The 17,563-nt window shown below is 41.0% G+C and overlaps 1 protein-coding gene and 1 long non-coding RNA gene across 2 annotated transcripts in view; one reads left to right on the top strand and one right to left on the bottom strand.

Moving 5' to 3' along the window:
* The window catches only part of LOC145435257 (uncharacterized), a 344,196-nt gene that overhangs the window by 24,865 nt on the left and 301,768 nt on the right, over nt 1-17,563 (bottom strand). The gene's annotated exons all lie outside the window — the stretch shown is intronic.
* Nucleotides 8,719-11,103, top strand: LOC145435196 (uncharacterized). The gene has a single exon (XM_080312521.1). It carries the CDS (start codon nt 9,647-9,649, stop codon nt 10,874-10,876), a length of 1,230 nt encoding a protein of 409 aa, XP_080168647.1. The 5' UTR covers nt 8,719-9,646; the 3' UTR covers nt 10,877-11,103.

Genomic DNA, 17,563 nt, shown 5'->3' with positions numbered 1-17,563 from the left:
ACTAACATCATAGGCTATTTACTCCAACAAATGAATTAAGGCTCATGCACCGATTTTTCAAGTATCGGTGTGGAGTATCGGTATCAGAGTGGAATTGATGGCAACGTCACGCAGAATTTTCTGTTCATTTACTTACTTATTCTATACAGAAAAGCTCTCATCAGTCCACAGTTAAGTTTTAGTGCGGGATTGTAAAGACTCGACTCGAGTCGGACTGAAGTCATAATTTTATATTGACTAGACTTGACTTGAATCATTTTCTTGAAAATGGAAAATGACCCGACTCGAGTCAATCTCTGTATATACTCGACTTGCACTCGAGTCGATGTGCATGACTCTGACCAAGTCATATGACTCGACAAATTCTCAATCAAGTCTATAGTATATCAGTATCAATAATAATTGAGAAATAGTCCCCAAACTGTTTTTTATCTGTTTGAAAAAACATGTTTAGAGTCTGAAAATGAGTATATTTTGAATCCGACGCCTTCGATATCCCACCTGAGAGTTTCACAGAAGTGAGTTGAACCGGACTTGAACTCGATACTGAACAAAAACACTATGAGTCAGACTTGACTCGGTGGTGAATTGAAAATGACTCGACTTGACTCGAGTCAAAACCATAAATGTCAAATGACTTGTGACTTGGTTACAAACCTGGGTTAGTGCCATTATCGTCGGGGGGATGATGCTCCTAATGATACTAAACCCCCCGCGATTTTCTTCGCTAGATATCTTGATAACAATATGCGTACCCAACTCTTCGAGAAAAAAATATTTATCATTTATAGATATAGGGATTGCTGTGCCAGCCAAAACCGCACCACGGCACATCCAGACTTGTGCAATTTTCGACAACATGCGGCACCGCGAAATGTGCTACCAAAGAAAGATTTTGGCCGAGACGTCCTCCTGTGTACATTAGGGCTGTTAAAAAAATTCAAGAATTTAAGAATTTGCCACCTTAAACACTACTTTTCTCAAATCCAAAATTTTGTACCCCAATAACTTCGCTTTTCGCTTCTACTGGTTGGAATTGAGCCAAATGGGCACTTCTTCGATGGCAGTCAGACATCGAAAAGTGTTCACCATGATCACCGATGAATGTTTTCCATGAACACGAAAAAAAAATTATAAACGTCAAAATATTTTTTTTTTTGTGCCTTTCGAAAGACGAATGTTAGGGTTGGGGTGGGGGGTCTTAGGGTGGGGGAAAGGGGGATATTAGGGTTGTCGGAGGCAATATTAGTGTTAGGATTGGTGGATGGGGATATTAGGGTTGGCGGAGGGGATATTAGTGTTAGGATTGGTGGATATTAGTGTTAGGATTGGTGGATAGGGATATTAGGGTTGGGGTGGGGGGTATTAGGGTGGGGGAAAGGGCGATATTAGGGTTGGCGGAGGGGATATTAGTGTTAGGATTGGTGGATGGGGATATTAGGGTTGGCGGAGGGGATATTAGTGTTAGGATTGGTGGATATTAGTGTTAGGATTGGTGGATAGTAATATTAGGGTTGGGGTGGGGGGTATTAGGGTGGGGGAAAGGGGGATATTAGGGTTGGCAGAGGGGATATTAGTGTTAGGATTGGTGGATGGGGATATTAGGGTTAGCGGAGGGGATATTAGTGTTAGGATTGGTGGATGGGGATATTAGGGTTGGCGGAGGGGACATTAGTGTTAGGATTGGTGGATGGGGATATTAGGGTTGGCGGAGGGGACATTAGTGTTAGGATTGGTGGATAGTAATATTAGGGTTGGGGGAGGGGGAGATAGCGTAGTCGTAACGATAAGCGCCCACCAATCTGGCGGACCCGGTTCGATTCCCGTCGGAGGTTTATGTGGGCTCCTCTTCCCTCGCCGTTGCCGCTCTTACGGAGACAAAAAAGACCAACGAAAGAAAGCACTCACAAGGAATGGAAAGAACTAGTAGAAAGGACCGCGGCTTCAATAAGATCAACATCGAAATGAACTGCGACATCGGGCACGGCTTCGATAAGATCAACATAGAAAAGAACTGCGACATCGGGCACTCTAGACCGAGGTGGAAATTAGATTAAAAGGATCGCAACTGCATGCGTGTCGTTCGACATCCTCCTATCTGCTCATTACATCGCATTTTGTCTTATCGCATGTACATTGTGTGTGACTTGTTCAGATGAAACATATAACCCAACGATTAATAATATGATATTATTACTATTAGGGTTGAGGTGGGGAATGTTAGGGTCCATTCATTACATTCAGCACCCATTACCATCCGTTCAAAAGATACATATTTTCCAATTGCCAAGACAGAAAGTATCGAATCTTTCATTCGAGCACGGGGTTAGATCGTTCAGTTCATTACAAAACTGATTCAAATATAAGCGAGTGATTAATATGATGCCTATTGAATCAATAGGTTACGTCAATTCACGCGGAGTCATCATTACAAACGATGGAAAAACATAAGCGGGTGAATTCAAGCCTGCAGGCTCGTGCCGCTAGGACATACTTTGCGATAGGTGATGCTGGAGCAAACTGATGATAATCAGTATGTTGATATTTCATCCTTTCGAATACACGAAAAGATTGCGATTGAACGAAAAAATTGGAAGGTATTGAAACGATATTTAGTAGTCGTTGAAACCGGACATTCGGACACCACACTTCCTGTAGCCATAAGACAGTGTAAAGAGGCACTTACGTCGTTGTAGCCTTGTAGGATGGGCAGTTGGACACTGAATATAAAGTAACAGAAGTGACAACCAGAGATGTCTTGGAACAATATCCCCTTCTTGTGGAGGCACGCTGGGTAAGATCTTGAATCCTAATCTTACATCGATAGTATCAATAGCTAAATTCTTTCCAGATCCTCGAAGAATTGAAAATACTCTGCCATACTGCTGGTTGCATTGAAGACCTTTGTAGAGTTGATCTACCAAGAATAAACGCAGGAAAAGTGTCCAGCTCGGCTCAATGCCTGACAAAATTAGGAAATGTTCCAGATTACATCAGAAAGCTTATGTGTAAGTTGTTTCCATACTACCATTTCTATATTTCATTCAATGGAAAACGCCAAATATTTGATAAGTGCCGTACGTCCTATGGCATCTCTTAGAAAAGGAAGCTAAAATCAACTCAAGTACGAGTAGAAGTAGTCCTTTTGAAAACGTTCTTAAATTACTTGGAGTATAAGTAGCGAAACAGTACAAAGTTTCAACACATAAAAACTATGGAGGAATGGAAGTAGAGGAATATTTCCAGACATAGTACTTCGTCAATTATACTACCTCTGATAGCCACCCTTTAATGTTATCGGATATGTTTTCAATGATCAACTTATGACCTAACATTGAATATTTTACAGACTCTCAAAAACTGGACTGGATGGTTGGCATGCCTACCATTTTTGGTGACAGCTATTTTTGTATCCTCCTTTAAAGATGGGCCCAGTTTTTACAGTGAATGCACGCATTCATGGAAGAACACGAGCATATGGAATTATAGATAACAATGTCTTGGCGAACGGGACTTAATAATTTCGATTTTCTCGACGGCAAATTGAAAGTTGAAAAGTATCGGGATAGACGTCGTTGAATGACCAGTAGCCAAAACTATTCTTTCAAACTATTGGTAAATATACTCCTACACAACTTGTGAAGCAGACGCAGTACAAATACAGTTGATGCCATGCAGCATTCACAATCAATCCTAATGAGTATTGTATGATACACGATAAATAGCCTATGCGGTATGTATTTTCATGACAAGTTGATTCTGCGTGTGTACTAAGTTGTTTCTGCTTGTGTGTACTAACTTTTTGACTTCTTAGGGTGAAGCAGAACGCACTAACACCGTACTGATGCATCATTAGTGGTGTGTTTCACTCATTTCCGCCCGTAGGAAGGGTGTGGAGAAACGATTTGGTACCCGAGTGATGCTGTACCGTAGAACCTTAGCTAACCTATTCCTTGAAATTGACATGATGCTGCCGGCGGCGATTACCAAGTTGAAAAAGTGGCCCTTTACTCTTTTCGAGTTGGTAGCCCCTGCTCTGATATCAATATACCACTATATGTCACTTTATGCACATTGCACCATGCACAATGCACATGTCTGTCTGAGGAGCACTGGAGACGGTACAATTCACGCATTGTTTTGTTAACGAATGAAATATAATAAATGTAGCAAAGCCAACGAAAAAATACAGTGTAAATCATGGATGTAAATAAGTATAAATTCAAACAGGATAGCGAGTGCGAATCTGATTTATCAAATTCTGAAATGGATCGTCGCCGAATTTGAGGCGCCACATGAATTCAAATAAGTACGTATCCAGGAGAGTACGATGAGTCCCGCACTCCCGCTTATTTCTCTGTTTCGCTCGGGCCCACATTGATTCAACGTGATTTGTCGTTGCGTGGGAGATCGGGTCCACAAAGTTTAATCTGTGGTTTACTGTGAGATGCTGGTAGCCCAAATTGCTCACCGTATTGTACGTTGCCCAGAGATCTGATATCACAGTCGTTCCGGGCAGGATATAATGTTGTATGATGGGCAAAAGAGTACCAGCATCTCGTCTCTCGACTTCCACCAGGAATCCCTCTTTCGATTCAACGTCGATGCCCCCGAACACCCACTGCGTCTTGACCGTTCTTCCAACATTATGTTTTCTGCGGACAAAGGCCGACTCGTCGATTTCAACGACTCTTCCAGGGCCGCCCAATTGAAGTGGATTGTCCACGAAATACTCGGCATATATGTCTCGGACGTAGTTGCGATAGTTACAGATGGTCTCATCGCTAGCGATCCCGCACTCCCGTCTAACATTTTTGTACGACGCCATTTCATACGAGTATAAATACAGCAATTCGATGGTGGTTTGAAGTTGAAATCTGGTCCCCTCGAAAAAACTATTTTTCACAATTTGCAATGTCGTTTTGCAGTCGCGGTCTCGACACTGCCAACGGAATCCGATTTTTGTGCTCCGCTCGTATTCCGCCATATCGCCATTGCATTCGGGGCATCGCATTTGTTTCGCAAGCAGTCCGTGCTGTCGGCACCAAGCAATTGCGCTTGCCTTGTCGATTGTCGCCAAAGTCAGCTCCCTCCAATTTACTTTAGAAAGACTCGGATATACATTCGCCCCCGCCATCATCAACTCAATGTTACTCGGTCAGGGCGGCATGGTATTTAAATACGTACGGTGAACATTGTGACGTGTTTTGTTTTCGATCGCTGGATGAAGCCGAATACAGAGTCAACTAGGGGGCAACGCGGCAGTGAAGACTTTAGTGACTGAAAAACACATCGATGAACTCTCGTCGGTGTCCTTTCAATGACAGCTTTAACCCGTAGTAATAGAGGGTCAAAGGACGAAGGAAATTCTTCCACTTCAAGTTCGAGTACATTTTATCGACACACACTATAGCCTACTGGTTGCATTTTCTGCATACTTCTACTTCTACTTGAACAGTTTTCGATTCAAAACAGGCCTATAATACTGACTTTCTACCAAGTTTGAAGTTGCTACTTGTACTACTTGAGTAGCAACGTTGATTACTCTTATCACCGCTACCCATAGTTGAATGTCTTCTCTGTCACAACTCAAACATATAGGTCGCTAAGGGAATAAATTCTGGTTGCGATCGCATTAGCGCGATCGTTAAACATTTATGTGATATTTGTTACATATCATCCAACAATGTCCTATGTAGCCTACATTTTGTATATTTTCAACGTCACTGTGTTGGGTACCACAGGTCCACAGCCAATGATCCAGAAACGCTGAAAAGTGGTTACGGCAATACGGATTATTAATTATGAAGACGCTCGACTAATGCACGGACAGGGTAGAGCGAGTTAAAGACCATATGATGCCCATATAAACTACGTTTTCTACGTCCGACACACAGTCAGAGTTCAACAGCTTATATATCTTGACTTCAATAGCTATTCATGTGCATTACGTTAATTATTTCACTGAATACTGTTTTTGGTCTCTACGTTTTCAACTTGAAGTTCACATTAAACACGGTTTGTTCCTTGTATAGGTGGAGAAATAGGCGAATAGTATTATGATTGAGGAAAGCGTTCCGCAAAGTACTTCATTTTCCCATATCAGCCCACGCCCGCCATATATGATAGGTTTGTAGATGAACGTATAGTCAGAATAACGATTCGTGTATTGTCAGACCTGGTGTCATAGGTTCACGGCATTGAATAAATGTTGAGTATTGCGAAATCGAGAGACCCGTATGCCGAGTCAACCGGAGGTCAACGCAGCTGCTAAGACAGATTGCTATATTGGTGACCCTGACATCGCACCTGAAATCCATCTAAAGAGAATTACGTCACTCGGTATCGCCATGCAATTTCAACGCGTATACTTGCAAATTGTTAATTGCTGTATGGAATCGACACGATCTCTACTGTGTATACTTCACAATATTTTGAAGAGTAGTTTTGCCTACTGGTAGTTCAGAGACGTCCAGCCAGATAATTTTGAACTTTCAATTTGCCGTCGAGAAAATCAATATTATTAGGTTGGCAATGAACATTCCAAAGTCCCGTTCACCAAGACATACCGCGCCTTTATCGTGTAGCACGCAATAGACATTAGAATTGACCGTAGCGGTAGCCCAATTACGTTCTATCGACCTAAATATATTACGGACGTATACTATAGATAAGTTTGAATATGTCATTATGCAATATTGGGTTGGCTAGTGCCAATTTTCTGATGACATTCGTTTTCTGTGTGTCACAATGGATTCCGATGAAGATCATCATTCTTCGAAGGGTATATATCGCCTTGCCTCAGTTGGTCGTTCACGTGCTGGCAGAAAGTCCGGTCCACTATAACATTATTAAGGTCAATCTCTATCCCAGCGATGCAAGCCTATATAATCTTGATTCCATTATAGATAATTAACTAACATACGGTAGGTCAGTTATCTCTAATTCCATATGGTCGTGTTAACCATGAATGCGTGTATTGACTTCACCTCTCGATTCGAGACTTTCTATCTATATGTAAAATATATTCGATATTGAAATACGCCGTGGAAATAAGTTTGGGAAAGACATCGCTAAAAACCTCGAAGGCCATCCCGACAGTCGTCAAGAACGTCCACATTCAAATCTCAATTTGATATATCGGCCCATCATTCCGAAACATGCCACTTCATTAGGCTATCATCCCATCACTTCTGTTACTTTATATTCAGTGTCCAACTGCCCATCCTACAAGGCTACAACGACGTAAGTGCATGCCTCTTTACATTTTCTTATGGCTACAGGAAGTGTGGTGTCCGAATGTCCGGTTTCAACGACTACTAAATATCGTTTCAATACCTTCCAATTTTTTCGTTCAATCGCAATCTTTTCGTGTATTCGAAAGGATGAAATATCAACATACTGATTATCATCAGTTTGCTCCAGCATCACCTATCGCAAAGTATGTCCTAGCGGCACGAGCCTGCAGGCTTGAATTCACCCGCTTATGTTTTTCCATCGTTTGTAATGATGACTCCGCGTGAATTGACGTAACCTATTGATTCAATAGGCATCATATTAATCACTCGCTTATATTTGAATCAGTTTTGTAATGAACTAGAACGATCTAACCCCGTGCTCGAATGAAAGATTCGATACTTTCTGTCTTGGCAATTGGAAAATATGTATCTTTTGAACGGATGGTAATGGGTGCTGAATGTAATGAATGGACCCTAACATTCCCCACCTCAACCCTCATAGTAATAATATCATATTATTAATCGTTGGGTTATATGTTTCATCTGAACAAGTCACACACAATGTACATGCGATAAGACAAAATGCGATGTAATGAGCAGATAGGAGGATGTCGAACGACACGCATGCAGTTGCGATCCTTTTAATCTAATTTCCACCTCGGTCTAGAGTGCCCGATGTCGCAGTTCTTTTCTATGTTGATCTTATCGAAGCCGTGCCCGATGTCGCAGTTCATTTCGATGTTGATCTTATTGAAGCCGCGGTCCTTTCTACTAGTTCTTTCCATTCCTTGTGAGTGCTTTCTTTCGTTGGTCTTTTTTGTCTCCGTAAGAGCGGCAACGGCGAGGGAAGAGGAGCCCACATAAACCTCCGACGGGAATCGAACCGGGTCCGCCAGATTGGTGGGCGCTTATCGTTACGACTACGCTATCTCCCCCTCCCCCAACCCTAATATTACTATCCACCAATCCTAACACTAATGTCCCCTCCGCCAACCCTAATATCCCCCTTTCCCCCACCCTAATACCCCCCACCCCAACCCTAATATCCCTATCCACCAATCCTAACACTAATATCCACCAATCCTAACACTAATATCCCCTCCGCCAACCCTAATATCCCCATCCACCAATCCTAACACTAATATCCCCTCCGCCAACCCTAATATCCCCCTTTCCCCCACCCTAATACCCCCCATACCCCAACCCTAATATTACTATCCACCAATCCTAACACTAATATCCCCTCCGCCAACCCTAATATCCCCATCCACCAATCCTAACACTAATATCGCCTCCGACAACCCTAATATCCCCCTTTCCCCCACCCTAAGACCCCCCACCCCAACCCTAACATTCGTCTTTCGAAAGGCACAAAAAAAATATATTTTGACGTTTATAATTTTTTTTTCGTGTTCATGGAAAACATTCATCGGTGATCATGGTGAACACTTTTCGATGTCTGACTGCCATCGAAGAAGTGCCCCAAATGTGTTGTGCATCGTTTTCCAGACAACCTAGCAGTGGCGTTTGAAAATTTGGCTTTTCTGGTATCAACACCCCTGTAAAATATCGCGCTATTCCTTGTTCACGAATGTACATTAGGGCTGTTCCAAAAACTTTTTTATAAATCTTGCTTGCTAGGCGATTAAATTGCCAGGTTGCATAGAAAAAATGCACACCAAATTCGAATCTCTTCCGACTGATAATCGCAAAGCTTCGACAGTTTTACAATTTTGAATTTATAAAATAATAAAAAGTTCTATTTTTCAAATTTTACTGGCTACCCCATGAAATTGTTGCGTTCTCTACAAAATCGATGCCAAACAAATTTGACTCAATTCCAGATGGTAGAAGTGAATTTGTTGCAGTTATAAATTTTGGATTTCAATAAAATAGCATTAGTGGTTGGTAATCCCATAATTTTCAACAATCAACTCGATCAACCTCGCTTCTACTGTTTGGAATTGAGTCAATTTTTTTTCGTGCAGGTAATGTATTTGTAGAAAAAAGAATCGTTTTTCACAAAGAAATCAATTAAATATGTGAAATCGATTACGATTACTTATAAATGCTGTAATCTATTACGATTACTAATCATGATTACCTCACGTCAAATTAGGCCATTGACATTTCGCTCAAATGAAAATTTCCGGGTATATTTAGACATGATTATATTATTCAGTTTCATACTTCAACTAGTTCCAAAAACTTACGTACATATCAGATGGTGACCTCATACTGTCATTGGCTTGAGTTACATGTGCTGAATAGAGTTGACAACATTTATTATGAATCCTCTTTCTATTTTGTGCAGAACACTTTGCAATTTCAAGACTATAATTCACAGATTATCTTCACTGCCATGACTAAGAGAGCCAAGTGACGAATATTTTCACAAGAAAAGTAACATGGAGTCAAATATTCAAAGTATGAATCATTACTTGAAAGATCGTCAATTTGATTCTTCCGGAAAAGAATTTTCTCGGAACAGTAACGTCAAACCTCATATAGATAATCATGCTGGAGCTTGCATCAAAGATAATGATTGCGATATATGTGGGAAAATACTTGTTTGGAAGCGAAGCCTCAAAGATCATATGGATACACATACTGATATCAAAAACCATATATGTGATATCTGTGGGAAAGAATTTCGGCAAAAATATCAGCGCAATCGCCATATGGTCATGCATTTTGGTATTAAAAATCATAAATGCGGGGTTTGTCAGAAAACATTTTCCTATAAGAGCACCCTCAACTCTCACATGGAAACGCATGTTGGCCTAAAAAATTATAAATGTGACATTTGTGAGAAAACATTTAGTCAGATTCGTGGCTTAAGGTTGCATGTGGATACGCATTCTGATATCAAAAACCATGTATGTGATGTCTGCGGGAAAGAATTTCGGCAAAAAGATCTGCTCAATCGTCATATGGACATGCATGCTGGTGCTAAAAATCATAAATGCAGGATTTGTCTGAAATCTTTTCATCGGAAGAGCAGCCTCAATAGTCATATGAAGATCCATGCTGACAAAAAAAATTATGAATGTGATATTTGCGGGAAAGCATTTACCCATCTTCGGGGCTTGAGGTTTCATGTGGATACACATGCTGATATCAAAAACCATATATGTGATATCTGTGGGAAGGACTTTCGTCATCAACCGAACCTCAAGAGTCATACGAAGATTCATGCTGGTGTTAAAAATCATAAATGTGATATATGTGCGAAATCGTTTACTCGGAGGAGTCATCTCGAGTATCATATGGATATGCATGCTGGTGTCAGAAATCATAAATGTGAAATATGTGGAAGCACGTTTTCTCAGAGCAGTCACCTGAAGCGTCATATAGACGACGTGCATACTGGTGGTAAAAATTATAAATGTGATATATGTGGCAAATCATATGCTCAAAGGGGTAACCTCAAGTGTCACATGAATAAGCATGCTCGTGTCAAAAATAATGAATGTGATATATGTGGGAAAACATTTGCTCGGAGGTGTGACCTCAAGCATCATATGGAGATGCATGTTGGCATTGAAAGTAATAAATGTGATATATGTGGGAAATCATATTCCAGAAAGGAAATCCTCAAGCGTCATATGGATAAACATGCTGATACTGTACGCTGATACGTTGGCAAACCAATAACTCAGTTTCGTGAGAATGTATTCCCACCACTGGCATCAATAAAATTACTGTAATGTCCGGTAGGACTTTCAGGATCCGTTGCGATTTCCACAAGAAACAGAAAAAAAAGCAGTGTGACCTGCTCATTATCATCTTATTTGCGTTGAATAGTCTCTGTTATAATTATACCCTTCCCATTTTGTTATTGCTTCAACAAAGACAAATTATACTTGTGCGTGTATACGAGATATGCCGTTGTGGTACATCAAGCTAATCAGCTCGCTTTGTACATGAAGACTGTCGTCAAAAGGCAAAATATGCTGTGTGACAACAGCCATTCTTTGTCGGACTGAACAGCATAGTTGAGTGACTTTGCAGTCGATTAGAGTAAAAGAAACCAGGTCTGTAATGACTCGGCTTGAGTCACAATATTTCGTTCACTTGAGTCACTTAGTATGTTTTTTAACTCCATTCTACTAGACTCGGGTGTCGAACTCAAGTTGGATCGCGGGCGGGATTCAACCTTCAAATCGCTCGCGGGCTGACCAATCGAAATGTTATCTCAAAATTCATACCCGTGTTGTTCACTTGAATACTCAATTATCCTGCGAGATAGTGTAATGGTTATGCGTCCGGCTTCTCGAGCGGTAGGTCGTAGAATATCATCTCTCTCTCTCTCCAGCCTACGGATTATAGGGTCTTATTCTATCAACCCCTTTAATCGCATACAATGGGACGATTAAGTTGATCTGTATTGTATATCATAACCAGGTAAAAGATATCCTGCACATACTTGAAATTCAGAGCGCTTCCGTTTTTTATTGGAAGATGAATGCTGCTGGGGAGAAGGAATACTTGACATCGGACTGTTGCACTGCTGTTCACTTCCAATTACTGGCACTAAATCTACCAGCTTATCACCTGCAAATGAACATTGAATAACAAGCATATCAAAATGATTCTTATCTTTGGAATAGATCAATTTATGTATATTAGGACTGTCCAAGTTCACAAATATTCAGCTAATGGATCTGGAATTGTTCGTGCAACATCATGTCTGGTCATGGTGAAGTGACGAAAAATTGGCCACCATGAGTCAAGTGATGAAACGGGTCACCGTAAATCAGAGGTCACGAACACGCGGTCCGCGGTGACTATGCCCGTCACCCATGTTAGAGAGCACAGTGTTGTACCGAAGAGATTTAAAATGTAGATGCTATTTATTCAAAAAAGATTGATATTTCAATTTGAGAATGGCCACTGGCCAGCCTCGGTCATCTATACCGGCACGCGTACTGCAATACCGTACCTCACTAAATCGAAGACCTGAGATGCCACCAAATTAAACTATCTCAACTTTTAAATATCAAGGCAAGTACAAACTGTGGTATTGTGATGTGCATCATGTGAACCATTGTACAAAGTAGTGTATGGCGGCGCGGCCTTCGGTCGTGTTCGGGAGAGGCGGGAGAGCTGTGGGGGAGTGTGCACGTGCTGTGTCGTTGTTTTCTACTTTTGAATACATACATCTTAATATTACCAACTCGCATGGATGAGTCCTGGGAAGGCTAGCTTGTTTGAGAACATTGACGCAACAAGACTGTCTGGCAAAACGAGACTATGCAAGTCAGAAACATTCAGGCAGTTTGTTGCGTCACAATGTTCAACTCGATCACAATGCAAAAATCGTGATTGATTTTGGGGGTTGCAGTTCCATGAGCAGAATATAATTTATATTTTAATAATCAGTACTGCGGCAGCTTGTCATTGATACCCGTTTTATCAAATTTAGCGCTCGACAAGTCGGTCAAAAATGGTCGTAAAATTGCCTTTGGACAAATGGAAAGTATGACGTAAACCAAATGCAGTCAGCCGTTTAATCTCGCTGTGCCCACACCATTTAGGACACCATGCTTTCACCCCTAATGGGTGGGCTGAACCCAGATTAAGAAACTTGCCTTTCACAAACGCTCTTCTCGCTTGTAACGCGGCCCTGTTAACACAACACCATGAACGAAATACACTATTTGGCAGGCCGTGTTATTTTTTACATATGCTAAAAATTGCTTATTTTTGGCATTTTCAAATTTTTATTTTTGGCATTTTTGGCATCTGGCTCCTGAAATGCCAAAAATAACACAGCCTGGTCATAACCTTCCATGCCATCAAACCATCTGTTGTGGTTGCTAGCGTCCCAGTTGGATTTTGTGATATGACGATAAGGGGGCGCGACATTTTTAACTGTCATAAAGGGGGGGGGCGTGTCTAAAAAAAGGTTGAGAACCATTGTTCTAATCTAAAGGAAGACATACGTCCTCTTTTAAGAGGATTTGACCCTTTTTTTACTTTTTTGAAAGTGTACTCGGAGGACGCCCTTTTGTCCTCTTTTTTGAAAATTTAGGTCAGATTTAGAGCAAATTGCGTATGATATGCCGCAAATTAGCACAGAATTGAAGCTCCGGCGGGTATTTCGGAGTGAAAAACGGTGATTTCAGCCAGGGCTTTGGAGCCGGATCTGGAGCCCGGATCCGGAGCCCCGGAGCTGTGCATTTTTACCGGAGCTGGAGCCGGAGCCAGAGCTCTATATAAAATTCAGCCGGAGCTGGAGCCAGTTATTTGAGGGGTAGCTCCGGCTCCGACGTATTTCATAAGATGCTATTATATATGCAACAACCATATCTGCTGAGTTCACCGAATTCAACAGCAGGCCTTCACGATATTCAGAATTTTTTCCTCTTTGGCGCTACATTTTCCGACTAACCATATTCCTGGGGGCTTAACAGCAGAGCAGTCGTATGTTCAATGTTCAATTTTCATACATGAGTGCCGAACCTCGGTATCCAACATATGCCTGTGAATATTGTGGGTATTCGGCATACCCGCAATTTCATCATCAGCACAACCTTTGTTGGCCAATTGTGTACGGTTCGAAAATAATGATCACTATGTGTTACGCGAAATTGGAGAGATGTTAAAAACGTGATTTCGTTGCACATGCCGATATGACGAGCACGAGCCGAGAAATTCCGTCTCATCATTGCTATGAATACTCGTTTTTTCGTGATAGTTCTTTAGTCGGGCCGCGAAAGTGGACAGTGTTACTGCCAGAGGTGGTCAAAGTAGTCAAGAAATCTACTCAAGTAGAAGTAGAAGTACGTTTTCCAGAAGCAACCCAAAACTACTTGAAGTAGAAGTAGAATTGACTGGCTTTAAAAGTACTCAAGTAAGTAAGTAGTTATGAAAACGATCCTAATTCGTTCACATGGATTGTAAAAAGGTGCAAATTGAGCTATGCGGAAAGTGCCGAGCTTGATTCATATTGATGCATACCAGGGTATCCGATTTTCGACAGCATGGGATGAAAATGCGATACTAATCCTCTGTATACTCGCACAGCACGTTTTAGAAAATATCATGGTATCGCGCCTCCCCCATATTATAACGCCCGCAGTTTAGTCAAAGAGCAATACAGAGAAGTTGTATAGGATACGGCGTAAACACCTTGCGCGATTAGTAAACGTTAATAAAAAATATGGTGGACTGTAAAAATGCCGTATTGTGTAGCTTATTTCCGGAAATTAAAGGCATTATTACACTTGCTTTTATACTTCAACATGTATGTTATCCAGATATAAAAAAAACTGATAATAATTAGAACTAAAAGTATATGATACTGGGAATTGAAAGTGAAACATAAATACTACTTCTGAAAGCTGAAAATGTATTACATGTCTTTAGTCCAGAAAGTTTCAAAGGTGCTAAAATATCTCTAAATATAAGACTAAAAAAATTCAGAGTCCACTTTTCCATATTAGGAGACGCCATGGACTGTTAGATTACGATATGATAAGTAAATGCTAGATTGCGAAACAGTTTCAAACGTTATGATGAGCCATATATACTGTGATGAAATACTTCATATGAGCGAAGGGCAATAATGCGGTGTGAACGAAACCACGCCAACCCGCTACCTAAATTATATTCACCGATACTTTCGCGAAATCATACTCAACGAAAATTCTGGGCTTCACTCAACTTTTATGAAAATTAGATACTGATACTCCATGAAAACAGCCCCGAAATTCCCTAGGTTATCTTCCTAATTGGTGGATTAAGCTACTTCTACTTGACAAACTGCAAATAGCGAAAAGTAAGTAAGTATAGATCACAAAATATTATTAAGTAGAAGTAGAAGTAGTGAAAATCAGATGTACTTGAGTAAGTACCAGAAGTTGAGGAAAACTACCTGAGTACTTCAAAAAAGTAGAAGTACTTCGTTACTGACCACCTCTGGTTATTGCGAGTATGCAATTATGCATGCTAATTGTAATTCATTACTGCGCATCATTGTCATCTCCAGTAAGGATTTTCAAGCTTAAATAGGGGATGGCAGAAGTGTAGGCCAAAACCCCATAATATTCTATGTTAGAGACAAACTACTGATTTGATCCGCGATTTCCAATTTGTAATCATCTGTTTCGTAAACTTGTAAATGTGCAATGTGCATACTGCATAGTTTAATTCGTTATGGGCATGGCGCAATGTACACGGCACAGTATTTATTTCGATTATTCGATTCGTTTCAACGGGAAAATATTATTCCGATAAACTTGATCGATACCGGATGGACTGGTAACGAGTGCACCAATATCGAACGTCAACACATCGGCCATTTGGTACAAATTGATCACGTCGTTATATCCGCCCATTTTGTTCTTACTACAGTTACAGTTGTGAGTTGAATAATAATCGCACATTTAAAGATTGAATTAAGCTGTATGGTAATGGCCTAATGGTAATGAGTGGGCACTACTACAGTGCCAGTGTTAAAACGCCGCATCAGAATTTTACTGCTGTGACACGGAGTAAAGTGCTTTTTAGTTTATGGTAATATACGACGATTTACTAAGATGTGACCGGACCCTGGATCTGCCAATGCGTCGAAACTGATATTTTAGTCCAGTCATCAATAACATCCCAAGTGCCGCGGCTAGACTAATCATATTTTTGGTTGGCCTAGCGAGTTCACAATCTGAGCAATTCAATTTCGATAATATAACAGAATTTAGATAATATAATGTGAAATTTGCTCGCGGGCTACTCAAAGCCTTCTCGCGGGCCACATATGGCCCGCAGGCCGCGGGTTGCTCATCCCTGATACAGACAGACACCTTCGATAGTTTTCAGAGCCGGAGCAGTGGTGATAATGCTGCTCCGGAGCTGGAGCCGGATCTGATGTATGATAGAAGAAAGCTCCGGAGCCGGAGCTGAAGCAATGCAAATTTGCGGCTGCTCCGAAGCCCTGATTTCAGCTCTGAGCGAAAAGATGACCTTTTTTTAGTCATCCACCTGGCCAATGATATATATACAATGATTGGAAACTGCCACGCCCCTTAACGCTATAAGATAGTTTCCCGGCGAAATCAGTCCGTCGCGGGATATGCTTGAGTACAGGAACGGGATTGCGTATGTCGACTGTGGTGGGGTGCTGCGATCGGCCTTGCTGGCATACTAATTCACTGATTTTCCCCAATCGGTTTAGTTTTTGTTGGTTTCTTGAGCATAGTGAGGCAGTGCTGCATAATAGGATGTAATACAACTTTTAACAATGCACATTTATCAAAGTACAGACTAGCTGCGAGGTATTTTAGCATCAGTTGCAACCATGCATTTACGACACAGCCTAAAGAATTTATAGATACTGTGGGTGAGCGTCAATATAGATGTGCAGAACCTGGAAGGATTGTTGAAAGAGGATTTGAAATTTTTCTGGCAGCATTTACGTCACCTGATTTTTTAAAAGAGAAGGGTTGATTACGATAATTGTGTGAGCAACTAAGTTGTTTTATAGATAGTATATATTGTAATATTGTGAGGCCGAATTCACCAAGGGCCGAGTTCACTGGCAACCATAGTATCAGTATAGCGATTGTACCTTCATAATATAATATAAAATCGAAACTAACCGGAAACTAACATTGTACTGATTGGTAAAATGCTAACAGATATAACTTTTTACCGGGTCAGGCCGTTGAATTCACATTCCACATCAATGATGAGAATCGGCATTGTTCCAAACAATATTCCATCGGCAAAACAATGCACTAGAACAGGGGCGGGCAACTTCTCCAGTCGGCGGGCCGGATATAGGAAAATTAAGCACTTGGCGGGCCGGATTGCTTAATCGATAGATTATTCGCCCATTTATTCAGTTATACAAGGAATAAATCGTATTTAAAGAATCTATTTCAACGAGAGCAATGTCATTTCAAGCGATTTCTCGCCGATAATGACGATGAAAATGAGGAGTTGAGAATCGTATTGTCATACAGCAGTAGTTCTCAAACTTTTTAAACACGCCTCCTTTTTGATAGTGAAACATTCTGCGCCCCCCTTCCTTATCATGATATATTAAAGAGATAAATCAGAATTCTAGCCATCCCAACGGTTAGTTTGATGGCATTGAAGGTTATGGCTATTGATTAGAGAGTTCTCAAATATGAAATTCGTACACTAGACATAGTAATCACCATAAGCTGGAGGTAAATCGCGCTCCGCGCGAAAAATTTTCTGTTAACTGTGACTTCGCGCCACTTTTAGATACTTTCTCGTCCCACAGGTTGAGAACCGCTGTCATACATGCACCGCCATATCTGTTTCTCTCTCATCAATCAACACAAGGTGCAATC

The sequence above is a fragment of the Botryllus schlosseri genome, chromosome 3, assembly GCF_051294905.1.
Source record: "Botryllus schlosseri isolate E-star chromosome 3, Bs_hap1, whole genome shotgun sequence".
In the NCBI taxonomy this organism is placed as follows: Eukaryota; Metazoa; Chordata; class Ascidiacea; order Stolidobranchia; family Styelidae; genus Botryllus; species Botryllus schlosseri.
Note: the sequence above shows the minus strand (reverse complement) of the source record. Positions and strands in the feature narration are given on the sequence as shown.

What these genes read in the sequence shown, in the direction of transcription:
- LOC145435196 (XM_080312521.1), top strand. Translation starts at nt 9,647, where the DNA reads ATGGAGTCAAATATTCAAAGTATGAATCATTACTTGAAAGATCGTCAA.